The sequence below is a fragment of the Parambassis ranga genome, chromosome 9 (assembly GCF_900634625.1).
Source record: "Parambassis ranga chromosome 9, fParRan2.1, whole genome shotgun sequence".
In the NCBI taxonomy this organism is placed as follows: domain Eukaryota; kingdom Metazoa; phylum Chordata; class Actinopteri; family Ambassidae; genus Parambassis; species Parambassis ranga.
In genome coordinates, this window is record NC_041030.1 from 22272395 (window position 1) to 22300314 (window position 27920).

General features: G+C 47.6%; 1 protein-coding gene across 1 annotated transcript; it reads right to left on the reverse strand.

Moving 5' to 3' along the window:
* znf608 (zinc finger protein 608) lies at positions 1–27707 on the reverse strand. Its single transcript, XM_028414518.1, has 9 exons — positions 26802–27707; positions 13681–13951; positions 8740–8827; positions 4337–6719; positions 3102–3549; positions 2840–3003; positions 2156–2303; positions 767–823; positions 1–615 (listed from the first exon to the last, which is right to left on the reverse strand). The coding sequence occupies exons 1-9, from the start codon at positions 27705–27707 to the stop codon at positions 596–598; spliced, it is 4485 nt and encodes a 1494-aa protein (XP_028270319.1). The 3' UTR covers positions 1–595.
* Positions 27708–27920: the final 213 nt, after the last annotated feature.

The window sequence follows — 27920 nt, forward strand, 5'->3', positions numbered from 1 at the left end:
CTGATGGAGATCAACAATAAAGCATGTTAGTGCTCTGTACAGAATATATACACCACTGGGCTCCTACGTGGCACCGGGCGGGTCGATGTGCAGGTTTACTCTCACATAAAGACAATACAATCAACATGGTTACGCTCAAGTACAGGGTAGTAATACAAATGTAGCGTCAGCACTATGGAGGGAGGAGGACCACTTCAGTCATCAGAATGAGAATAATAAGGTTAATAATAGACTTCTTAGCTTCCTAACGCTGTTTTAAAAAGCCGCCTGCTCTACTGGGACGGTCCTCGTCGGTACATTCAGTCATATCATAATACACTACGATAAATGTGCATCTTTATAAAGTGGAACAGCTGCGGTCGGGCTGAGTGAGTCTGGGTTCCCACAGGTCGTCCCCGGTTCTGCTTCCTGCCCCTCTGTGGGCCGCCGCCGCCGCCGTCGCCGCCGCCACCTCCTCTGTGACGCGTTAGAAAACTGTTGGCTGCCATTAGTAAGAAATGTTCTCTGCCTCTCAGCGAGGCGAAGCTTATTCAACACCATGGAATTGATGTCTGATAAATCTGCCGTTCCTCATGTGAGACGTGGTCACATGGTCCTACTTCTTCCCTTCACTGTCTGCGGAGACACAAACGGACAGAGGCGTTCAGGGACATCCGGGCCAACATCAGGTAACCAAGACGTCCCCAGATCGAGTAACAGAATTTACATGTTCCAAAAAAAACATGACAATAAATGAAGGATGTGTGACGTCTGTGTTCAAACGCACCAGTGGAAGAGTGTCCTGACACCTGCTGACTGGAGACCAGAGACCTGGAGCTCAACCCTTCAACACAGAGGAGGGAGAACATCAGAAAACTACAGCTGCAGTCAGCTGACACCAGCAGCTCCTGTTTGTCCCTCACATGATCAGTCAGTGTGTGTTTGACCCCGTTCACACGGGGAATCAGTCCGGCTAGAGCGGGATTCGGGCCGTATCTGGATCTAGCTGGATTGGCTTACATCTGGCTCAGCACAACAAATGCAGCTAATGAATCCCGCTAGTGACCTGATACTTCCGGTTCACGGGGACAGTGCCCGGGTTGCGTAAACAACCGTCGAACTATGACTAGTGACGTCACATCTGACACTGAAGCCCCGAGACGTGCATCAAGTCAAAGGGGCGTGTCCAAACGAAGCCTGTGTCGAGGCCCCGTTTCTCTGCAGCCTGACCGCCTCGCTTTGTGATTCCACGATGTGAATTTCTGAAAAAGGCTCGGGAAATACCGACAGTGTTTAGTGTGATTGTATCGAAAATGAAGCCATCAAGAAAAAAGGATGTCAGCAAATATTGTTCCTAAATAAAAATAAAAATAAAGACCCCCCCCCCAAACCCCCCAGTTACACAAGCACTTCTGTAATTTATATATATATATAATTATAAATAGAAATATTAATTAGAGCACAGATTTATTTCGTTTCTTTATATCTGTACAATGCCTCATACAGGAATTCTGATAAACCATAGAACATGTTTTATCACAGTTGGATTGCTTTTCATTCAAATGACCAGCAGGTGTCAGTCCTCCCAAATGAGCTGTTAAGCTCAGCTTCGTTTGATCAGTGAAGCAATTGTACTGAAAGAGTCGATACGCTCGCTTCATTATAACATCGCTAACTACGACAGCTTTGCCCCGAGTTTATTTTCCACAGGGCTACAAAGGAACAAACTGCTTTTAGAACCGGAAAACGAGCGACTCTGTATATTATGAGGCGCCACCTAGTGGTTTGGAGGACAACAAACAAGCCAGGTTATGCTGGATTGAGCGCGGACACACGTGTGTTATAGCCAGATTTGAAAATAGGTCTGAACGTATCCAGCTTAAAGGCGGATCTGGATCTGGATCTGAATCTGGATTCAATCCCACTCTAGCTGGACCGACTCTCCAGTGTGAACGGGGTTTTTATTGTTCTCTGCAGCTTAAACACACTCCTGACATGTTTGTCGGCAGAAAGGCAGCACACCCCTCTGATTATTGATTATATAAAAATGCCACTAAATGTAAACAAACTGTTGTTTCTTCCTGTTCTTAACTTCTGTTGACAGATCTCCATGACAACGAAGCATCCGCCACGTTGTCGCGCCCTCCCAGAAACACTGGCGTGTGAGTGTCTGTACCTTGGTAGATGTCGTACTGTCCTGACATCAGGTTGTAGCTCATGCCCAGGTGTGTGTGATGGTGTGTGTGGAGGTGCCGGGCGAACGACACGTGGTTCCTGTCCCGGTCCGTCTCTCGCTCTCCCTCTGGGGAACCCTTCTCGCCAGGCTGCGCACACACACACACACACACAGACTTACACTTGCATTCATGTGACAGTGTGACGCTGTAAAATGTGTGACGGATGTAGCTTTATGACACATACATATACATGCATATTGTTCTTAGACCGCAGAGGGGACGCATTCATCGCTTCCCTCTCAGTATTGTTGTGTAAACGGGAGCAGGAACCCGAACACTACACCTAAACCCCTGAAGACAGAACCGCAGTTCCATCAGTGTCCACTAGAGGCTGACTAGAGGAGACCCTGGAGAACAGAGGAAGTTCTTCAGAGGGAAAGTAAACCCAGAGCTAGAGTCTGATTTCTAACCTGTGACGTGTCATGTTTATTAGTCCTGCTTTGTTGTTGTTTACGTTTATCTCTTTCCTGGTGACACAGCGGCAGCACAGATCTGCAGCAGCGCTGATGAGCAGATATTCTAACTTTGGCTCCCTGCCGTCTGCCTTTCCTTTAATCCTGCTCTGAGGGGTTCTGCTGTGAGCTGCAGTGTTTGTGTGGCAGCGAGGCGGGCGGTTCTCTCACAGCAGGGGACTTTCCGTGGTACTGATGGCTCTGCTGCTGCAGCAGCTCCACGGCCGAGGGCGAGTCGCTGCTCTGCTTGCCGCTCACCGCTCCACCTCTGCCGGACTGAGTCACCTCCGACTCCTCCCTGCCCGCAGTCTTACCGTACAGAGGATAGTGGAAGCCTGGAGGCCACAAACACACAGAGAAGCACAGAAACATTATAATAATAAACATATGTACACACGGAGGACAACAGTGATGACATCAGCGCTGTTCTCACCTGGGTAGTTGTGGACCAGGGTCGGGGACACCCCTCTGTACGACCCCCCGCTGCTCTCACACATGGCCAGGTACGGCGGATAGGAGGAGTGCTGGTACTGGATGTAGGGCTGCTGGGGAGTCATTGGAGGAGACACGGCCGCCCGGGCGCTCTGGGACTCCTCGGACACCCCCCCCATCGGCTCCTGGCTCTGATCCTCCGGCCCCTCCAGCCTGTCCGAATCCTCGGCGTCAATGGCGGGCAGGAGATCGTGGGATGCGTGGACCCTGGCTTTTTTGGCGTCCGCGCCTCCTCCTGAGGTCATCTTGGCCCCGGCAGGCTCCATCGAAGCTCCCCAGTCTTTCCCACTGTCAGCGTCGCCCTCCTCGGCGTCCTCCCCGTGTTGACTCTGCAGCTCTGAGTATTTGCTGTGAGCCAGGCGGTGAGCCCAGGAGGGGACGTCTGAGGGCTAGATCGATGGGGACAAGTGTTGGTGCTAGTTGCAGTGTTTCCCCTATAATTCTTAGTTAACAGTGGTGGGTGGGGGCATTTTGGTGTCAGTTCAGCTTCGGTCCACGTCTCTGTCCCAGTTTGGTTTATTTGGCCAGTTGCTCGGCTAAAACTAAAAAAAAAACACCTTTTTCACAACAAGTCTGAATGTTTGTCTCTGCAGGCTTTTGTTTTGGAGGCTAATTTACGACTTGCTGCGGCGGCCCACCGCTGCTGAACGACTATAGAGGAAACACTGAGTGTGAACAGAGCCATAGACAGACCATCTATCACCGGCTCTGGGTGGGATGTTGATGAAGGATGACGACGTTTCAAACAGCAGGCGGCCATTCAGAGGTGGGATGTGAGGAGTGTGGCGTCCCTCTCAATGACACGAATCAAGACACATGATCGAGTGCAGAATTTAGGCCGATCTGAAGGAAACAAACAAAAAAAACCCTCCCCTCCCAAACACGGCGCTCATTCAATCCATACACCCTCTGTGCATCACCCAGCGTGGCTAACTGCACCATGAGGTGATCAATATCTGTACATAAATAACTCTTAACATTAAAAACATCTGTATCAAATCAAATCAAACGATTAAAATGACTGAAGCGGTATGTCAGGGTCGAGCCACAGCACCACAGAAGCCACATGGTCTTTGTTATTAGCACCTATCGGCTCAGCACTCACAGCAGTCATTAAAGCACACCAACAACACCATCAGCGGCGGCGGCGGGTTAGAGACACAGGGAGAAACTTACACTGGAAAAGGAAACATTTGAGTCCAGATCTGTCTGACTGTTTGGGTTGTGGAGTGATGAAGAAGAGGAAGAGGAGGGTGACTTGATGTCATCACAGTCTTTCTGCTCCACCACGCCCCCGTGCACCGCCTTCACGCCCCCTCTCTCACTCATCTCCACGTAGGACAGCACGGGTTTCGGACAGCAGCCTTTGGCGCCGTCCGGACCTTTACCTAACACGGGACTGCCGGCCGCACCCCCGACCATTTGTTTCCCGTCCTCACTGTCTCTCGCCGCCTGCCCCCTCTGCTTGGCGGCCTGGTCACAGCATTTGGAGGCCAGCAGCAGTTTCTGGTCCATGTACAGTCCTCTGGAGTACTGGCCGTAGTACAGCGACTGCGCCAGAGCGGTCTGGGTCTGACTCATGGCCAGCTGCAGCTGAGACTGAGGGGGCCCGTCGCCTTTCTTCAGATCGGAGAACTCGTTTTTGTCCTCGTCCTTCAGCTCCTCTTTTCTGTCTTTCCCTTTGCCGTCATGGGCGGAGCTTTTGTGGAAGGCGCCGCTGTTCTGCCGGTCCGCCTGCATGTATCCCTGCAGGTAGTAGGGGTCGTAGCCATGGTAATATGGGGACTGGGGGTCTTTTGAGGGTGGGGCAGCTGTGGGTGGGGTTTTACCCACAGAGTTACCATGGTTACTGTTGGAGCTCACCTCTGAGGAAGCTGAGGCGCCAGACTTGGATCTGAGGCCATCCGAGCGACATTCAGACGAGCCCCCATCATCCCCGGCATCGGAGATGTCAGAGTAGGCGGGGCTGTTGTTCTTGCTGTCTGCTGTTGCCAGGCAACTACCGCCGGCATCCAGCCGCGAGGACCCACCGATGGAGGGACTGGGGGCGTTGTCAGTGAAGGTGTAGACCTTGTCAGCCTCTGCACGGATACTCGCCATCCGACTCTCCTGGCTCTCCGTGAGTCCATTCATCACATCCTGTTTACTGAGGTGCTCCTTCAGGAGGCTTCCAGAAATCTCCTTCACACCCATTTTAGACCCTCCGCCTCCGTCGTCCATTTTGATCCCGCTGCTGTCTCCGTTAGGCGTCCTGGCAGGCGGCTCTTTGTGGTGTTTGTCCTTCAGTCTGCGCTTCTCCTTCTTCCTGCCGTCCTTACTGCAGGTGACCTGCGTGGCCTTGACGAGACTCGGCTCCACCACGATGCTCAGCTTTGGTTTGATGGGTTTCAGGGGAAGGTTTTTACTGGTGAGGCCGACAGCCGCCATAGGAGACGGCTGCTGTGAGGTGACAGTGTCTGCGTTGCTAGCTGGATACGCCGTGTTGGGGATGGCGATCAGTTTGGGCGGAGCTGGAGCTGGAGCGATTGGCCGGTTGGCTCTGGATTTGGACAGCTTCTCCACCTTTCCATTGGCCTTCTTCCCCTTATCACAGGCACCGCCCTTCTTTTCGATCAAACCTTCAGCTTCCAGTTTGGGCATCTCCACCGAGGAGTTCCTGTCGGGGACCATGCAGTTCTCCAGGACGACGGTCATGTTGGAGATGATGGGCAGGTTGCTGAGGTCGTCGATCAGGCCGTCCTTCAGCAGTGAGGTTCTTCTGGTTTTGGAGTTGGCCGTGGGGCTGTGGTCAGTGCTGAGCAGCAGCCTCCTGTTCTTTGGGGAGCCCACCGTGGTCACCTTGTAGAGAGGAGCAGGTTTCTTGGAGGTGCTGTTTGTCTCTGAGAGGTCGTAAGTCATGTTGCTGATGGCGTCCTCGCAGTCCGACAGGCGCTCCTCACTCTCCCCGTCCTTCATGGGCTCCAGCTCGGGCTTCCTCTGCTCCTCCGCCTCCAGGTGTGCGTGTGTCTGGTGGTAACGCAGCCCGTTGATGTGCTTGTAGCGTTTAGTGCAGTTGGGGTGGGGGCAGTCAATGAGGATGGGCGGCGGAGGTGAGGAGGTACAACCTCCTCCTGGGTCCATGAAGGAGGGGTCAGACTTGCCCTGCGGCGTGGATGGGGCGCTCCGGGACTTTGCTCGAATTCTCTTCCCGTTCCCATTTTTAATGTCGTCCGAGGAGACCAGGCTGAGGTCCAAGTCAGCGGGCGGCTTGTTCTTCCGCTTCCCGGTGGAGAGGGAGGAGGCGCTGTTGGCAGGCTTCACCTCATCGACGGTGAAGAAAGAAGGAGGAGCTCGGCAGTTGCTGTTGATGAGGTTCAGGCTGCCTCTCCGTCCCTTGCTGTGGATCGGCGCTGCGGTTGCAGCCACACCTCCACCACGGCTCCTGTGCTGCGACAGGCCCCTGACTTTGGCAGCAGGAGACGGGTCCACACAGGCCCGCTCCGCCATCGCCATTCGCATCCGCTTCCCCCGGCCGCGGCCGCCTGGCAGCTCCGGGTCGCTGGAGGGAGACTCACAGAACCTGGACAGAAGAGAAAAAGAGGAAAATTCCTTTTGATGATCGGGAGCTGAGGATGAACCTGTTTTCTTGTTCTTAACATCGTTACCCAAACTGAACCTCTGAATTACCATTCAGGGCCCATGTGAACCACTCTGCCAGACAGCCAGCATGAAAATTGATTTTTTCTGAGCAGAGCAGCTCCTCTCCTTTTGAAAACCTGCACAATCCACTGTTATCTCTGCACTTGATAAGGAGACATTTTGTATTCACATGCTGTACCTTCAGCTTTGAAGTCCTTTAGTACTGTTTACCACAGTGCCTCGCATCTTAATGCTGCAGACGTTTCCCCGCTCTCACATACGCCAATCAGCCAGAACATTAGAACCCCTGAGAGTTAAAACAGCGCTGGTGCCGACCAGGCCTTAAAGGACCTGCTGCTGGCGTCTGGGTGCAGACACCACAGCTCAGGTTCAGAGGTTCAGAGGTTCAGGTTCAAAGGGTCTTACAGTGGTGGCTGATTGGTGTGAGTGCATTACTCCACATTCATCCACAGATACTTCAGCAGCTTTAGAGGCCTTTAAATGCTCTGATGATGACAGTCACACACTGCTTGGTGTTAAACACACTGTGACCTTGCAGAGGCTGTTTGGGGTATTAATCACGTTATTAATGGAGCCGACTGCAGAGCACGTTGAGACCGGACCAGCTCGGCCCCTTCTGTGATGATATCTGATACTTCCTGTGATGTTTGTAATTGCTTTTTTTTTCCGTCAGTGTGTCCCTGAATGTCACTGAAGCTGCAGGAATCTGATTTGATGGATTTTCTTTGACATTTATGGGATATTTCCACTTTAAAGAAGACTTTGTTTATTTTTTGTTCTTTATATTTTGACCTTTTGGTTATTTCAAAGCCCGGTGATGAGTCTCTGCAGTGGAAGAATTATATTACATTAAAATAAAAACATTGAATCCGACAGACATCCGAATGAAAAATGCAATTTCGTCCCTGAGATTAAGCTCTAATCGCCATGACAACAGCAATTTACATACAGCAGCAATAATTGAGAGGTTTCAGCCGAGCGGGGAGGGACTGTCACATTTTCCACTCCACGATCACAGAAAGCACTCACTGTCAGGGCGGAGAGCGTTTTTGTTAAAGCTCATCACGAAACAACAGCCGACAGCACCGGAGCCAATTTAACCCGTTTATCCTTTTAGCGACATTAAAGCACATTGAAGGAATAAGTGCTCTTTCCAGTTAATCAAACAAACAATCAGCTGCAAATAAAGGCCAATAAGGAGCAACAATGAAACAGATAAAGGTGATGAAACAGGGCGCACCGCTCACAGCTGCCAGAAAAAATGACACAAGCAGGATTTCTACTGCTTCAAGTGTCGATTTAAGTTCTCACAGCTGTTCATCTGTACCCTGTGGTAAACATGCCAAAACACACGCTCTTCTATTCCTCTGCTGCTCACAGCTCCACATAAACAAAGCAAACGTCTACTGAGAAGGAAAATGATCATAAACACACACTAAAAACTCTGTTGGTGCGTCAGTAGTTTTTAGTGTATTAAATAAAAACCTTCACTCCACTATGGAGCACAGTCTGCCGGGTCTTTCTTTAATGTATTCTCCCTTTTCAAAATACTACAATTTCTCTAAAAAAAGAATGGAAAAGGAAAGTTTAATTTACTTAGTATAGTGCTTTTTATTCATTAAAGCTGTTAAGACGAAACCTGCAAGTGAAAATAAGTGAGAGCCATGGTTAACTGTGCAGACTGGGGACTCTTCTTTGTATTCAGGTCATGTTTAAGGATTGTTTTATTTATCCATAATTTGTAATAACCATTTTATTCAATATCTGTGTTCAGGAAGATTCAGAATTCCCGTAAACATGTCAACACTACACACAAATACCTGGCTGTGGCAGCTGTGTGTGAGGCCGCAGCCCTCCTGATCACTGCACAGATTAGAGGTTTTTTTGAGTTTTTAGAGGTTTAGTCTGAGTGGAGAAGCGGAAAGAGAAGGCGGCGTTACCTCGGAGGCGCCCAGTCGTGCTTGGTGCAGTCTAACAGAGTTCCCACGTAGGTCCTCTTCCTCCACGTCACATTCACCACCAGTACACCTGTCGATTCAAACAGGACAGAGAGCGAGCTCAGTGCTCCATCATGCACAGGTCTGTGTGTGGCTGTGATTAATCAAACACCTCTGTGTGTGTCTTTGTTCTTGCCTGCGTCTAATGAGGAAGTGTAATAAAGCACTGATAAAAATGACTGGAGCTCGCTGCAGACAGAAAACTCCCCGTGATGAGCACAACAGATGTCTGACGACAGCTGCTACACTCTGGAAATGAAGAGCGGAGGCAGCTCGAAGGACGACTTCACACTTTTAAGAGGCTCAAATTGTTTTCAGACTGTTTGCCGCTGCCTCCGGGGGAAAAAACAAAAAACAGAAACACCGTCAGTCTCCACCTCCTGTACGAAGAAAGGTTTTATTTCAAGGTTTGAATTCTGAGGACACAAGCGCTGCTCTCTGTCAGACTGACATCCGAAAGCCATTAACTTCTGTTTTTTTGTGATGCTTAAAGCAAATCACATTTTGGACGTATCAGAGCTGTAACACGAGGTCTGACTGCAGCACACGACTCTGCGCTCTTTAATTATGGGTGAAGGCTTCACAGACAGAGGAGAGACGTGACACACAGACAGGACATGAGACGGATTTGATTTAAAGTCACACCACTGATAAAATATATTTCCTGCGTCGTCATATTTTCATGAAGACATTCATTTAAAATATTTACACACACAGGAAAATCCAGCATGAACATTCTGCTCTGTTCATATTCAGGTGGATTTAATCGACTCATCAATCCATAAATCAACCTGCAGCCATTGATCCCCTGGTTATATAAACATGTGTGTGCCATCAGCAGACAGCAGCCAGTCATCAGCAGGAGGTATGGAGGTTGATGCTTCCAGGCCTGAAATGGTCACTGATACATATCTGACATTTTTGTGTCTTCGTAGCTCATGTGGCATTCAGAGGCTTGCAGCTTTGTGGGGAATTTTCAGCGTTTTCTTGCAGACACACTGTCACACTGCCAGTAAAGGGTTACCTGGACCCTTTCAGCTCTCTTCTGTTTAACAACAGTTTTTTAGGACATTTTACTATTTTTCTCATTTTTTCAGGACTGAAACAATCGACTCTAATAAATTCCATGTTTCCAGGACGCAGGACAAGTCTCAGAGGACAAGTAACGTCGTCCCTTCTCAGGAAGGAAACGAGGATAAAGTCTTAATAGAGACGGGTTTTTGAGTCTGCTAATGAACCCCTGTGTGGCGGTAACAGAAGGACATACAGATAATGCTGCTGGACACACGCAGTGAACAGACTCCCCAAAGCGGCGCGGAGACAATCAGCTGTTTTCATGCAGAAAACAAGCTTATTAGATGATGTGTCATGAGCAGTTAGAGGAGCAGGAAGTAGATCCACACACACACAGAGGAAGTGCAGGATCAGCAGCTGAGGAGGTCTTCCTCGTCACCCTCGTGTCGCCTCTCGGGCTCTGAAACGTGACTCTATTTTTAGCCGGAGTGACTCGGCGGTTAGCTCATCGGTTTGAGTCTTGCTGTTGTGGATGTTGTCATGCTGCTCTCCACATGCATGGCACTGAGAAATCCTTCAAAGTCTGTTTCCAGTGAGTCCGAAAAATGATGTGTGGCTTGTGTGGAGAGGCTGCAAACAAACAGTGTGTGTCTGAGACAAAATAAAATGCCTCATCTGCTGCAGATAACATCCACTCTAACTCCATCCAAACAACTGCAGTCCGTCTCTGAGCCGTCTGCTGTTAACTCCTTCATCGCTCGGCTGTCTGCCTCTGGAAACATCTGAAAGACGTCTGCAACCTGTCAACCTGTCGGAGCTGCATCGACACTGTAATATGGTGGCCTGCTTCAGCTGCTCATGGTGCTTCTTTGTACCATCATGCTTTGCTCCAGGATTGCAGCAAGCATCACATCACATGATGCTTTAGCACCTGGAGTTTTTTTCCCACAAATTTAGTTTCAGCGGTTTTACTGTCTCTTATACCCCGTTCACACTGGGGGAAAAAAATGTGGCTTAAGCAGGATTTGGCCGCATCCAGATCAATCCAGATGTGTTTTTTTCCGAGTGTGAACACCTCCAATCCGGCTGAATCCAGTTTGATTTCAAGCCGGCTAGATCCACCCTCGAGAGGTGGATCTAGCAGGATTGGCTCAAATGTGGCTCAGGTGTGAACGCAAATGTGGCTAGCGAATCCGGCTAGCCACATTATTAGCCATATTACGAGGCGCCACCTAGTGGTTTGGAGAACAGCAAACACGCTGGATGAAGCCGGATTGAGTGCGGACACAACTGGGTGCTAGCCAGATTTGAAATTAGGTCTGAACGCATCCAGCTTAAAGGCTGTCTGGGCTCAATCCTACTCTAGCTGGAATGACTTTCTCCAGTGTGAACGGGGCCTAAGTTTAAGGACGTTTTTCTGCATCTACATGTTACACTCCATCGTTACCAGTAGAACATATAAAGTAGATCCAGGCCTTCTGTTGTTATATCACAATAACTAAACAAAATCCTCGTTCAGGTTAAATAATATAAGTTGATGTTACTACATGTCATTATTTGACATGTTTACTGGCATCCAGACAGACAGACAGACAGTCTGTGTGGCTTCGTTAAGAGTGAAGCCAATCAGTGTTTGATTAGAGCTCATCAGAGTCTGGTCTCCTGCAGGGAGGAGGAGGAGGAGGAGGAGGAGGAAGCTGCTCCTTTCTGTCTCCCTAATTAGTATTCATCTTAATTAACATGCAACCTGCATTTCACCCCTCATATCCCTCCGCCGCCACAAGGAGGGGGGGGCTTCAGTTATCATTCCACCCCTCTAACAATAGTCCCAGAGCGGCAGAAAGAGAAACAGCCTCTCTTTGTCCTTTTTTCCTCTTTGACATCGCTTTCTGTCTGAATCCCTCCCTCAGTACCATAAATTCATGTTTCTGTCTTCTCCCTCTCTTTCTCTTTAATTTAAAACCTTTTTGAACCTTTTCTCTGGAAAAAGAATTGTGATAAAGAAAGGTAAACATCATTTAATTTAAATAGCTGTTGATGTTTATAATCTGGAGTTTCTGTGAAGCAGTCGCCGTCTGGGTGAAGTTCCCTCTGGGTTCTTCCATACAAACAGATATTTTGTTCTTTTCCATCTCTCTGGTCTGTTTAGGGCGTACATTCCCCTGCGCTCTGTTTGTATTTCCTTCCTTTTCCTTTTGCCTGGGCAGCTTCAGTTAATTTATACTGGGCCGGGATACAAACGCCTCTCCACTCGCTTCAGAGGCCCGGCGGCTGGCAGAGCGAGATGGGCACCGAGAGATGGGATTTATTCATTAGCAGCCTGCAGAAAGGTATTACACCTCCACTGAGAGGCTGCAGCGCTGAGCGGCGTGCTCGTTAACAGCCTATCAAAGCGCGTTGGCGGGTGAATCATCGAGCCGTCTGATTCGTTCTCCCATGGTATCATTCTGTAGTTCTGGTTCTACTCCCAGTCTAGATTTGGACTTGTGGCTATATGCAGCCGTCTCCTGGGGACGTGCAGCCTTCAAAGAGTCTTAAGGTCCATTATGATAAAAATAAAACATCGTCTACTGTTTGTGTGACATATGTTTTTCAAACCCACACAGATCTAACCATCGCCCACTTTTATGTGGACATCTTTGAGGCAGCCTGGTATCAGCTGAAAGTGTTTTATTACATGATGTCTGATGGAGAGGAAGGACGACCAACCCTTCATCCCAACCCTTCATCCTCACAGGAACAGCACAACTGGCGGATTTTTACCTGCTCCATAAACCACACAGGGCTCGACTGTCAGATCAACTGCACCCGTCAGCATTAAGCTATCCAAACATGTGGCGGACACACAAACACTACTACACACTCACACCCAAGAGACTGACGTTCATCACAGGATGCCTAAAAGTCTGAACCTCCTGTCCCATAGGGGGCGCTCTGGAGACAGCCCAGAATGAACATGCTCCTATGTAGCCCAAAATTTTTAACATTTATTATTAATTAAAACAATAATTCTGGTCCTCTTCATCGTGTTTTCTCTATAGGAGGTTAGATACAGCATCCTCCATTTTGACCAGACCACATCCCTATAGATATATATATATATATCTGAGCACTGCCCGCCATGACGGGAGGACCTCCTGTCCCCATCAGACGTGGTGATGAGTCCCGCCTCAATCAGAACATTTGTACACGCATTGATTCATGAGACCAGAGGAGGGAGCTGAGGTTGGGAAACACCAAAGTTTAGGTCACCTTGAACATTGAACCACAAACATGGAGTAGAATCACATGACTGTGCACCAATTAGGACTGGGATAAGTCATTTTCTCGGCTCTCAGCTGCAGACAGACTGATCAGAAATATAGAAACTGTCCTACAGCTTCTAAATGATGAGTCTCCAATTACCGTCTCCCACTAACGGCACTGTTTTTCATTTTAATGAGACGCACTAAAACAAACTCCTCTTGAGATATTCTGGGGAAGAGGAGGTCATCCTACATCTGTGCTCATCAGCCTCACAGGAAGTTTTCAGCAGAGTTTCTTGTTGATTAAAGTCAGTTAAATGTTCGTTGTTTTACACCCTCATCAACAAAGCATTTCTCTAAATTCTGGGACATCCAGACAATTTCTTTCCAGTGATGATTGATCTGTGCTCTCAGCCGTCTCAGGTGGTTTGAATGGTAAAACTTCTGGAAGGTTAAAACTTCAACAACTTGTGGATTCAGCTTCTCTGCCTCTCAAATCCAACACAGCAGGAGAAGAACTCAGCAGCAGGATTCAAGTCCATATATATATATATATATATAATCTGCAACACTAGTCCCTATGAAGAGTTATATCGCTACAAGGAAGAAACGCTCTGCTGCTTACCTTCCTCCGTCTCGTGCCAGACAATACCCTCCAGGTTGACGCTGGTCCCGGGCTGGCAGGGCCCCAGGCAGGAAGAGTCTCCCTCCAGAACCCCTGACACAGCTCCATCCTGGGTGTTTGTGCCGATAGACCTCGTCCTCACTGCCAGCTGCTTCGGGGTTGAGGTGGGCAGTGCCGGCGGGGAGAAGGAGGGGGCCGTGGGCAGGGAGGATCCTGGGGCCCCAGTGTGACCTGGAGCTGGGGGAGCCGGCACTGTAAACATGGTGTCAACCTGGAGGGAGAAGGAGAGGAGGAGTCATTTTACAGATGACTTCATTCATGACGTGTTTGATTAGATGGGAGGATCTGGGATACTGGGAGCTGGGATACATGTTATGATTATAACCAATGTCTTATAACCAATGTCTTATTAGAAGATGAATCACTGCTAAATCAAAGGATGTATTGATGCTTCTGTTAGAAGACTGACTAAGTTACTGTGGTGTCCACCCAGGCGTGAACATTCTCCCTGGTCTGTGGTCAGATGTGTCACCAGGGGAACAAAGTGAACACAGGACATTGATCATGTGCTGTGGACTGCAGTGTGTTTCTGTTATGGCAGAGACACTTTGGCCGTGGAGGTTGGTCATCACCATGGTGATTGTTTCTTACATTGCTGCATTTAGTTTAGTTTTAGGCAGCTGGAAAACAGCTTGTTAACGCCCTGCAGTCACATATCAGGACAATACTGTTTCCTTCTGCAGCAACGCAGATCCAGAACTCCTGTCTGAAAGTCTGAGAGTGATAACCGGGTTCAGAGCAGATGAAACTAAACCAAACCAAAACCAACAAGAGTTTGATTCCAACAGACCAAAGCCCGGAGGTGTGGAAGCAGCCACCGTCTCTTGGCTTTGTTTCGTTATCTGCACGGTCCAACCTTGGGGACCTCTGAGTTATACTGGATTAAAAGGTGCTGCCATAAACTTTTAGTCACTCTCTTACTGACTGACTGCTGTTACAGGTCAGCACACGGACACCCGATCATGTCTGGTCGTTTTAACTCTCTTCTCAAACAAAGACAGACATTATGAAGTTCTCCATTTTCTGCATATGTAGATACACTAATCTAATTCTGTGATATGACAGAACGACAGTTATTTCACAATGTTTCCAGTAGTGCTTTACAAAAGAAGTTACCGAGTGATCTTAGCCACCATCATCGCCATGGTTACATGTAATGAAATCCTTTAAGACCTCCACTCTTATCTTCAGTACTTATTACAGTCCCAATTACAGCAGCTCTGGGAAATAATTCTGCCGAGAGAGCCGTGGAGGATTTTTGTGCCTCCTCCACTCCTGACTGATATCTCACTGAGAGACGGTCTGGAGTGATTTTACGGCTCAGAAGAACTTCCTCGCCATGTGGAAGCGGCTGAGCAAACAGCCGCGTGCTGTCACGTCCAACGCTGAGCGCCTCTGTAGCATTTTGCGTTCCCAGATAACAGAGCGCTGCTTCTGTTGTGTTATTATGAGGATCAGTCAGTTACTCACACGTCGCTCTGACAAGGAAAGACTTTCTCTTTCAGTGAGGAAAACAAAAGACTCCAGGGTCAGCTGCTCCATTGTTTTTAAAAACGCTCATTCTTCTTCTATGGCAGCTTAAACTGCTGAGGTGACTGCAAGGTCACAGATGCTACAGTGAGGACAACAGACATGGAAAACTCATAGACATACAACGCTACGCAATGCAAATGACTCCACATCAGTGCAATTACAGTGTGGATGACGCTCACATACATGTACTGTGACCCAAACTACAGGAGCTACAGGAAGGTAGAAGAAACAGCAGCACTTTGGAAACACAGTCAACCTGAAGAACCATGTTTCATCCTGAGCTAACATCTGCAACTATAAGGAAACCAGAAGATCCAGCCCAGAAATGAGGACACAACATCAGCCTAACCGAGCTTTAAAATCTTATTGACAATGCTGTGGACTGCCAATCACAGAGACCCTGCCTGCACTGTACAAACGAAACCAACAGCCCAGCTAAAGGAGTCAATGAGTCCCACTAGTCAATTGGAGCATGGGATTCTTGAACTTCTCCTGCTCCTCTTGAAGACACAGTATATAACAGGAAACAGAGCTGGTCGTTAGTCACACAGGCTGACAGAGATACTAATTAAGCTGAGGATGAGAGTCATTGTGGAATCACTGGCAGCTGTAGCTGAATCAAATGACGAAGCTGTGAAGATTCACACCTCCACTGAGGACTGGGAATCTTTTGGTTTAGTGATTACCGGTAGTTCCAACATCTATAACAAACGCATTTTACCCAGATAAGTGGGAAAAGGAATGGACAAACCTTTTTGTCTATGACTGTGTCCACCTAAACTCCAAATACAGGCACAGAAGTGGAGCTGAGGTAAGAGGGCAGTCACTTATAAGCAAACAGCCTCTGATCCGAGTCGTCACTCTCCTTCTGAGTAAGAGTCCAAAACGGGCTAGAACCATGTTTACTGGGACATTTTCACCCTTTTGAAGTATTGGCATCATTTCACTCCCCTGGAAGCCACTGCTTTAGTAAAATATGACACATTTCTTTAACAATGGAACTTCATTTTTCAACTAATATGGTTTTCCAGTGATGTAATCATTCAAGGGAAAGACATCACAAAAAGGTGTAAGAGGAAACATCTGCAGCTGCACTGTGACAGAAACAAAGAGCAAACAGCTGAAAACAGAAGAAGGAAGATACAGTCAGACATGCTAAAGCTGGATCCATACTCCACGAGAACAGTGAACTCGCTCCTCGCTGCCGGCGCTCCTCCTACAAAATTACGTCATTTTTTTCTCGGAGCACCTGTTTTGCAGCTCTCTCGGACACATGGCCCGGGGAGAACTTTTTCTCTCAGTGCTGTGTGAGAACAATTGTGTGATTTGTCTGAATTTATTGTGGAGAAGCCAAGAGCTTCTTCAGGTGCAGAACACACAGACAGAAAGAGGAAGCACAGCGACGATGGACAGTTTAGATGAGCAGCTGGCAAACAGCTCCTGGAAGGAGAAACACGGCGCACAGAGGAGAGTGTAGGCTTGTGCAAAATCGTATCGTGTGCAATTAATCGTCAGAAAAACTGTCATCGATTAATATTTGCCACTTATCGATTACGGCGATTAGTGCCTCGTCATGATGACGCATTTTTGTGTGCGGCGTTACGACGTACACTCACCATCACCCGCGAGCAGCATGTTCCTAACAGAGGTTCAATGTCTGTCACCATAAGTCGGAGCACGAAGAAAGCCGAATTAAGCGCAGCACAGCTGTATATAGTGCCGCGACATGCATTAGGTGAAGCGTGGAGCGTTGGTTGTTGCTATAGTAACTGGATTTTTGCTTGTATCAAAAGAATGAACTCCGATCTTTATTTACGGACTCCACAGCAAGATAGGAAACATTACAACAGCGAAGTCTCCTCCAGCAGATGTTGGAAAGAATTCCACTCAGCCGAGAATCCACGATACGTTTAGTCATCGTGCTGCTTACGACCAAACTTAGCGCTGGAAGAACGTAACAGGTTGATTTGCACAGACACATTTTTTTAACTTGAAATAATCACTGATGTGACTTTTCTGAACTTATTTGTCCTGTTTAATGTTAATGTTGACATGCTGCTCTGTGACCTGAAGATAAGAACATCTGAAGGACAAAGTTCTTTAAATGTTTGCTTCATTATTATTTTGAAGCAGTTTGTGCCTCAATATTATCAACACATATTTCAAACATGGCTGGTTGGTGCCTGATCACTACTTACCAGCTTAACCTGTTAGAATGAAGTAACTTGACTGATGATTTGTCGGTATCATGCTAGAACACTGTGCCAATTTAGAGTCAAAAACATGTCAGTGCAACTGTCATCAATTAATCGTCAAATTAATCGTTATCGGCTAAATGCCACAATTAATCCTGATTAATTTTTTTGCCAATATCGCCCAACCCTAGGAGAGCGTCTGTCCAAAAGGTGGCGATAAAAAGTAATCCCAGTATTGATCACGGCGTTACAGCGGCTGGACGAACATTAAACACCGGGGGACGGGATGTATGATTGCAGACAGTCATCCACACGTTGTCAGCTCATTAGGCCAGGTCACCACGACTGTGCTCACAATTTGCAACACAATTGCATGGTCAACCTTTTGTGTGACGTGCACTGCGTGGGCGGGCTGTATGCACACACACTTCTCTGGGAGTATGGTACCTTTTTTTACTCTTACCACCCGTGGAGCGAGGAGCGAGTTCTTTGTTCTCGTGGAGTATGGATCCAGCTCAAGGATAGCTTGTTAGCAGCTATTCCATTCTTACCACCCAGCCTGCCTCCCCTCTGTTATCTGCACAGCTCCATCTGCAGAGGAAACTCAACACTGCAGATTCAGTTACTCTGTCTCACAGAGTTCAAGGGATTAAAAACTGCTTTGTTTCATCTGCGTTCTGCACTGCATTCATCAGAAAACAATACAAATGTATACGCAAAATAGCAATAAAACAAAATCACAGAGCATCCTCTAAGCTCCATGAAACGTCTGCTCACTCCCACACAGATGCCGACAGAGACCACCCAGGACAAAGTCTGCCAAATCACAAAGCAAATTAACTCTAAAGGAAGACTCTGGATCCCTGGCGGTCTCTGTTCTGCCCGTTAAAGCCTTTTTCTTCCCTCAGACACACACAACAAAAACAACGAGGCTGCAATTCACACAGCAGCTATAACAGAGTCAAATAACCAGCTTCCGTCGTTTCTCAATTAAAAATGATCACAGCTCCAAGCAGCCTCATTTGACATCACTATGGAGCAAACATTCTAATAAACACATTCGATCGAACACACCGTCAGTGTGTGTGACGTCCACAGAGACAGATCTGCAGATGAGGAATCAGCTCTAGCTCTTTGTAAAGAAGATGATCAATGCTCACTGGTCATGTCAGCAGCATCAGTGTGAGGTTGGAGCTCTGCATCACTGACGTCGCCTCCAGCTTCTGTGAACATTGATTTCTATTTTTCTGTCTTGAGCAGCAACAAAAAATGGAGAAACTCAAGTGTTGCTGCCTTAGCTAAGCTGCATGAGAGAATGAAACACGCAAAGACACACATGAAAGTAAAATATGTATGCAGCCCGGGGCTGTGCACAAACACAGGATCTGTCTTCATCCTCACAGAGTCGAACCAACGGTTAAAGAACGTATTAGAATCCAAAGTGATGTTTGGAGCACATAAGATCAGAGCTGACCTTATATCCCTTCATATAGTTTGGCTGCAGTAACAGCAGACGTGCAGATATTCAGAAGAAGAAGCTTGTAACAAGCATGAAACGAAGGTGGAAATGTTTGGTCTGAAGTTTTGAAGCTTTGCTGCCTCCAGGAATGAGCAGCTCAGCCAGTGATGCTATAAATTCTGCATCATATCAAGGAGTGCATGAGGCAGACAAGAGGCCACGTCTTCCAAAGACCCTTTCCACAGGAAAATGATCCAGCCTGTTATCACCAGTGTAAAACAAGGTAAAACATTTTCTAGAGGTCACTGTCACACTGTGACGTCTACTTGATCAGAAATGTTTTCAGTCACTCTTAACTCTCAATTTGACTGGGATTAAATTACAGGCTTAGCTTAAAGAAAACATGGTTTGGGACTCTCACTCCCTCTACAAGATGATTTGTGGCCTTAAAGGTCGGGTAGGAGATTTCATTCTGATGCACTTTTTGTTAAATTAGTGTAACTTCTCTTCACAATCCCATAGCAACCGATTAGTTCGGCAGTTTCACATTAAAACGAAGAATATGAATCATCTGAAGCTATAAAACATAAAAACATCAGCCAGTCCTCCGGGTGGACCCTGTATTGGCTGGTTGTCACTCTCTTCCTGCTCTGTGCACCAGAGAGGTCGGCATGATGGCCGAAGTCACAGACCGCAGCTCGTCTTCAGGTGATGCGCGTCCATGTGATTGGAGGCGTGGCTTCGGGGTGAGCGTCGAGAGAAAGGGCCGTGTGTTTACTTTGGAAATCTGGCTGACTCTCACTGAGTGTTAAAACCTCCTACCCTGCCTTTAAAAATGTTCATCTCAGACCTGTCCACATTCAGCTTGGTGCTGTTAAATGACTTCAAGTGTCAAACACTGCTGGTTCAATCCCCAAAGACCAATAATCAAGTTCACAGCCTGGTACAAAACAGAAAGACAAACTGTTTGTACCGCTTTGACTGACAGGTGCCATCTTCCTCAGTCATCAAACACTGATGACATTTTGTATATGATATGAACAGTCGATCCTTCCTCGTCTCTTTATGTGTATCCAAGCTGTTCACATTCTGTATTTTAGTCCTGAACTGCAAACAGCTGATACTTGAAGGGTTTGACCACTTAAGGTCAGGTGTTTTCTTGCCTCCACGCCTACGTCAGCTCCACTCATGACCTCTTTACCTCAAGTTAAGGTGCAGCCAGATGCCAACATGGCGGCAGGTGGAGCCTCACATACAGATTTAAATCGGCTCTTCACACACTGCTGGGTGACATCACAACATGTTTGTCCACAAAAACCACGATCTTTGCTTAAACCTAACCGATCTACTGTAACGCCGCCTCGCCAGTAAAGTTAGACACACACACACACACACACACACACACACAGGTTTGTCATCATGAATGATTACAAACAATTCAAGTTTTAAACAAAGGTTTTCTCTGTCCTGTTATAAATAAGAAAAATATACATATAACTCTGTTTATTGGCATCAGCCCTTAAATCTTCTGCAGAAAGGCTGAGGGTGGGAGAAGACAAATCTGCTGTGGGTTTAAAATGGAGAAGACTTGAATGTTTCCGTCGGCACACTGGAGCTTTGTGTTGAGGCTGAATCACAAACAGCTGTCCTAACTCGCATGCAGCGCTGGATTTACCCAAATTAATCAGGAAGAGGAGGCTGGGTGGTGGGTGTCAGGGGAGCCGTCAGAGTTTTCCATTAATTCTGCCTCTAAAATCTATAATTAAACAAAGAGACATTGTTTCATCGGTGGGTTTTTATGCTTACAGTTTAATCTTCCATCACATTTTTATGCACCACAGACTACAGAGGAATCTGCTCAAAAACGCCGATCAAGAATTTTAATAAATCCAACGATCCAATTATCCGTTCATCCGTCCATCCATCCTATCTATCCATCCATCCATCCATCCATCCATCCATCCTATCCATCCATCCATCCATCCATCCATCCATCCATCCATCCATCCATCCGTCCATCCATCCATCCATCCGTCCATCCATCCATCCATCCATCCATCCATCCTATCTATCCATCCATCCATCCATCCATCCTATCCATCCATCCATCCATCCATCCGTCCATCCATCCATCCATCCGTCCATCCATCCATCCATCCATCCATCCATCCTATCTATCCATCCATCCGTCCATCCATCCATCCATCCATCCATCCATCCATCCATCCGTCCATCCGTCCATCCATCCATCCGTCTATCCTCTCCTTTCCTTCTTTCTCCAGCTCCTCTTTGTCTTTGCATCTTTTCTTCTCTTGCTCCTCTCCTGCTCTGTTTTCTTTATCTAATCTTCCTCATTTCTACAATCCCACTATCTTCCTGTCAAATTTCCATTATGCTTTCTTCCTCTTTTAATCTCATTTTCTCATCCATCTCCTCGATTCCCCCTTTCTATATACACACACACACACATATATATATATATATATATATATGTGTGTGTATAGCCCTGCTCTTCTTCCTTCCTCTTTCTTTTTTCCTATTCTTCCTCCTCTTCCTTATTCCTCATTTTGGCCATCCTCCTTCTCCTCATCCTCTTCTTTGTGTCCTTCCTCTCCTCTTCCTCAGCCCTCAGTGAGCAGCCACACTGATGTTTTTTTTTGTTCGCAGACAGAAATCACCCCTGTCTTTATTGTCAGGCTGCTGAAAGAGGAGGCATGTGTGTGTGTGTGTGTGTGTGCGGCGGTGTGTGAATGTGCAGACAATCCGTCGAGTGTGTGTGTTTTTCTGAATAGTAGCCATCTTTTTTTCCCCATTTTCTCCCTCCAGCTTCGCTCATATCTGCTCTTTTTTCCTCGTCCACACACACACACCACTTACCTTCCTACTGAATGACAAGCTCTAATGGCATTTAAACCAACCGACTGAACAACAACAGACATTACTCACCGCTATAATAACTCTGCTGCAGAATATCTGAAGCGCTCTCCTCCAACACTGCTGCTGCTCAGTCAACCATTAACAATAATTACGTTAGCCCAATTCTGCATAAATTAATCTCCCAGAGCTGCAGTGTTTGCAAGCAGCGTTTTCATAATGATATAATTACAAATCATCTGAACTGAGGCAGACATCACAGGCTTTCAGCGTGACAGCTGATGAGACAGGAGATTCTGTCAGATTACCATCAGCCTTAAAGATGGCAGCGCTGACGGGCCCACCAGCACAACAGCCAAAGAAACGACATTTCTATAACACATCATTTGACCAAGGGGATGATGTACATAGTCAGAGAGGCCACCACATGGAGCAGGGTGGTGGATGTACCGGTAGATTTCTGTTTACATGTTTATTCTTGTTGTAAAGCAGGAGGACTGACTCCCCTTTCTCATCTGGACGATAGAAGAACTGCAGTTTTTCTCTGCCATGGATGGGTGCTGCTTGGGGAACATCTGACGCAGTTTATAATTGGTTCACTTCAGACTTCACTTCAAATAAGCAAATCTGAGTAGACACATTGTTCTATTTAAAATCCAAAAGATGTGGTTAGATGCTGATCAGACTGAAAACGAGTGCCCAGTCTGGAGGCTTCTAAGTAAGCAGAACCTGCTACAACCACAGGTGTATCCAGGTGAACATTGTACATGTTCTTCCTGTTCTAGACAAGGAGCATTAAACAACGTCCCCCGTGTGCCGATGATTATGATAAAAGCAGCTTTAATCTGATCTGGATTTTAACAGATATGAAACACTTGCTGAGCATCTGAAGGACCCCAACTGTGAGAGGAAGCAGCAGCAAAATAAAGCATGAAAGGATGAGGGGGGGGTGCTTCTCAAAAAGGCGTTCAGGTAATGACAGGTGGTGGGAGGTGATATTATGATTCTTTTTGTTTCAGGGTTTCCTCCTGTAGCAGTGGTGAATGGATGCAGAGGAGAACCTGCCAGCTTGCAGACCGGAGCGTGTGGGCGGGCCGTCGTGCCATGAAGCCTTCTCACTCTGTGGGCACTGAGACTTTTGATAGCTAATGGACTCTCAGTGCAGCCTCCACACGATCTGCTGCTCTGAAAACACACTTCACACTGCCGTTCACTCGTCCACTTGTTCCTCTCTTCTACCTAAACGTCTGTCCACTCAAGTTAAATGGAAAATATTTTTTTCTGGCTGCTTAAAATCAGGCTGTGGTATCAGAGGACCAAGAGCCTTCACTTAGAACTGGTTATATACTTCCATATGTTATATTCATGTATTTATTAATACCAGGTCCTTTGTGTCTGTTAGCAGAAGAAGCATATATCAATTGACTTGTGTTAAAAATTGAATGGAAGAATTGAGGCCTCGCTCCATTGACAGCTAGCTTATTGTTTGCTGTTCATCATATTAGCTTGGAGACTTCCAATTTCACAACCAGAGCAGTCCAGGGAGTTTTTGTTGTCCACTGGTAAAACAACGTTTGCTAATGACAACAATTCCGAACACATAAGCTGAGAATATCCAGCGAGCTGTGACATAACCTCATACTCGATGCTGCACCACCATGTACTCTGAAAAAATGACAGTAAAGCGGTAAAGGCCAGGCTGGAGTTTACCTGCAGGCTTTCAGCGTGAGTAAAAAGCAACTGGATGCGGAGCGTCACTGCTGCCATTTGCCCCACACTCTGTTTACAATGCAACATCACACCCCAATCACAACTTTGTCTGAATAAATCATCATCAATCAGCACTGGCACGATCGCCATGGAAACCAGTCCAGTGCAAACCTGCTAAAAACCCAGCAGATGACTTAAGGGGCAACTTATAAGTCAGAGTTACAAACAACAACATATTGACAGACACAGACAGAGCAGTGAGGTGATCAGGATTCAGATCAAATGCAGGAGGAGTGTTTTGTTGTTTCATCCTCTTTCCGCCTGCAGGGATCCAGACTGACAGACGGAAAGTGATAGCAGAGCAGCCGCTGTCATTCACAGACAGACTCGAGTGCTTCTTATTGTCATGCAGCTGGAGCCTCAGCAGCAGATCTGTTTTCATTTCTCTGAGGATGGACTGGATTTTCTCATGAAGCTTCATCCCTTCAGCGGTTATTAACGTTAACGAAACATTCCACTTTGCATCCAATGTGCGATCAAACAGACGACCTTTTCATTAGTTTCCATCTTCCACACACAGCAAACACAAGCAGGGTCCACTGCAAATGAATATTTGGGGTGCAAAGGTCTGGTACGGTTCAGTACAGGAGAGGCTTCGGTACCATAAAGAGATAAATTAAGATTTTTTGGGGGGATAAAAGTTAAAATATGGAAATATCCTGCGTTCTCTTTCAGCTGCCATACTCACAGCAGAGCAGTAAACATCACACAGTGACATTTCTTTCACTGTTAAAACAAAGACAACATGCTGAAGACAAACTGAGTGAGTGCCCCAAAACTGTGAAGCTAACATTTAGCCAAGTTAGCTTAGCCAAGCAAACAGACAATGCTGATTAAATCAGGTATTGGAAGAAATGTCTCAGTTCTCTAAGAGTAATCGAGCTTTAAAGAAGGCCAACATCACACCCAGCCTCAGTTCACATACATACATAACTTTAAGGTGTCTGCAGCTCGGTGTGTGGCCAACACACATGAACAACTGCAGTTCAACCTGCCGCCCGTGGTGGCTGGCTCCAAAAATGAGTCCCCAAAGACCTCCATGTTAAAATGTCCAACTGGTTAGCAGAAACAAACATGTTTACAGTGAGCATGCTTCCCCCAGTAGACTCAGGAACGTCACATCAGGATTTTAAGCATCGAATATGTCAACGTGTATCACAGGAAGTAACAAACCTTAATCATACTCGTGCTCAACAGTGACGGGCTTCTGATTGATTAACTGATTGGTGTTGCTTTATGTGGGCTTACACGAATCAAGAGCAACACAAGGAAAAGCCTACAGACAATAACATTAAGAACCGTTCAAGGTGAAAACAAACGCTACATTTATTTGATCCTCCAGAAAGAAAACAAATAAGCGGAGCTCTTCAGGAACACCTTCACAGCTGCCTACCGGGGATAAGCAGCGCTTCTCTGTAAATGATATTTAATGTATGTTCCAGTGTAATAATCTCTCATTTGACTGCAGTTAATATGCAGAGTGTAACGTCTCAGCTCTGCACAGCTACACACCTCTGCCTCTTACTCACTGCTTCCACAGTCAGCAGGGGTGTAACTATTTAATCCAATTTTGATTCCAGTTAAATTAAACGCATCACACTTTCTCATAGTGACTCAATTTGGTTTAATCAGATTAACTCCAGTGCTTCCAAAAGGCACAACAGCTCTAAAGCTGCAGCAGCAAAAGCGTTTGATTTCCAGAATAATAATTAAACACAGAGCTGGGACGAGCCGGAGCGGGTCGACGGCGGCCTCCAGCGCATTTTTACTAAGAAGAAAGTAACGTTTACATCATCACTAACACAACATGACAAAGAGGCGGGTTCATCCCTATGTATTTGATCACCAGGAGAACACATTGAGGTCCTCATTTCCTTCATGGAAACAACCTCAGTGTACACATCTGCCGCCTGCATGTCAGAGGTGTTGCTGAGGTCAGGACTTGTCACCACGGCGGCCAAAGGTGGCGGCAGCAGACGGAAAAGCTTTGACTCGTAAAATGTGTTCAATGCTGTGAAAGCTAATAACCAAACCACCATTATCTAAAGCACCTAACCTTAACCAGCTGTTTTTAGAAACTGACTCAACCACGAGTACCAACCAAACCAAAGTGACGCTTCTGAAGCACTTCATTAAAGGGCGGAAATGAACCCCCCACAAATGTTCTACTGTAGAATCTAAACACTCCCTTGCAGCATAATAACCCTGAAAACACAGTTTCAGTGTTTCTGAAGGTCCGGTGCAACCATCAGAAGACGCTCTGTGTTGTTGACAGAATGACTCCAGTCCCCACAGACTGAGCTCTGCTGAACGGGAATCCTTCTGATCAACAAATAAACAAAGCAGGCCAGCGTTCCTCCTGTCAGCAGCATCTGCCAGCAGCAGCAGGGAGGATGCTTCGGTTTTTCCTTCTTCGTCTAATCCTGCATAAAACAAACCAAAAAAAAAAAACACCCTCCTCCTGGACGTCCTCCATCTGTTTCTTTTTTGTCTTGCAGACTCTTTGAGCCTGTGTCCTCTGCTGTCACATCCAATCCCTCTCTCTATCAAATGTCTCTCTCCCCAGCTCACCTCATCCCTCCACCCATCATCCCTCCATCTTCCGCCATCGTCTCCCATGAGAGGACTTATTTAAAGCCAAAAATGACTTCACAATCCAACCTGTCAGCCTGCAGTATTCAGAGACGCTCCACACATCTTCCACCAAATGAAACAAACAAAGGCAGAGCAGGACGCCACGAGCAGAGCGAGCCCATTTTCCTTCCCTTTGCTGCTGCAGATTCTCGTTTACTCCTCTAATCCCAGAAAAAAAAACAAGGAAGACGGGATTAAATGGTTCTGAAATGAGGTGAGGAGGAGGAGGAGGATGGAGGACATCCTGCCTCCTCCCTCTTCCTCTTCTTTATCTCCCCCCAAAACACAAAAATCTCTACATTAGCCTGACGGATATCAGCACAGACAGTGAGGCTGGGAACAATGCCACCAGCTGGGCAACAACAATAGGAAATAAACATCATGTGGCAGGCAGGCATCCATCCATTTAAACATTCCTGCCTCTGTGTGTGTGTGTGTGTGTGTGTGTTGCCTCTTTGTGGCCTTCACACCTGCACCTGGACAGACTGTGTGGTATGAAGGTACATTTCCATCCCTCTGCTGTTCCAGAGGTGTGGATGGGGTGAAGCCGCTGCTCTGTGTGTCTGTCATGTGTCCAGACAATAAAAGCCGCTTACCTTCTCCGCTCCTCTGTGTTTCTTGGCGGCCGGTGTGTCGTCATGCTGCCGCCTCACAACAATAGCGCCGCCGCTGCCGCTTTTAATTCCACAATCCAGCGCGTTTTTAGCGTTTCCGCCGCTATTATTGTTATTGTTTACGTTGTCAGCGCCGCTATTATCTCCCATGATCCCGGAGTCCGGCGCGGCGCAGTGGCAGAGTGCGGGCCCGCACAGGTGATGCTCAGGCAGGGCGGACGATGGGAGGAAGACGGAGGGAGGAGGAGACGAGCCATCACCGGGCTTCTCCTTCCTCGACCGGGCAGGAGGAGCAGCGGCGTCCCTCTCCCTGTCTCTCTCCCTCTTCCAGCCCCGGATCACGTTCTTCCCCTTCCTCTCCTCCTTGCCTTTGGCGCATGTCGCAGAAAAAGGGGTCGCTTCGCAGACGCCGCCGCCGCCGTCCGCGTCTCTGCTGGCCGCTGAAATCATCTCCAGACCGTCTCCACTGACGCTGCGTCCTTGAGCCTCCCGACCCCGCTGCTGCTGCTTACCGAGCCCGAAGCACACCTCCACGCTGCCGCCTCGCACCGCGACAGCCGCCGCTGAGTGATCCGCAGCCGCCGCCGCCTCCGCCGGTTCCTCACGTCCCTCCCGCCCGGCTCGGCTGCGTTTAAACGCGGATCTCCTCAGCTCCGACCCGCCGCCGCCGCCGCCACCAGGTCCCCGGGTCTGGACCGAGGGCAGGGCCGCGTGTCTGTCGGCTGAGCCAGCGGCGCTGGAGGAGGAGGAGGAGGAGGAGGTGATGGAGATGGAGGAGGAGGAAGATGAGGAGGAGGAGGAGGAGGAGGCGGTGTGGCTGGGTGACAGCTCCCTGCAGTCCGTCAGCAGTCCTCCATTCTCTCCACCTGCTCGCAGGAAACGGTTCATCTCCTCCTTCCCTTGTCTCCTTTGTCGATCTTCACAATAATCAGCATTCAAGTCATTGTCAGACCGGCAGCCAGCCGCAGTGTGGCGGAGAGCACCGGCGGACCGCTGGAGCTGCTGATCAGGCCTCCACACAGAGACTGAGTGACAGCTGGAGCCTGACAGACTGAGGTGTGTTCGTGCTCTGCAGCCTGGTTAGAACACAACAAAGACATG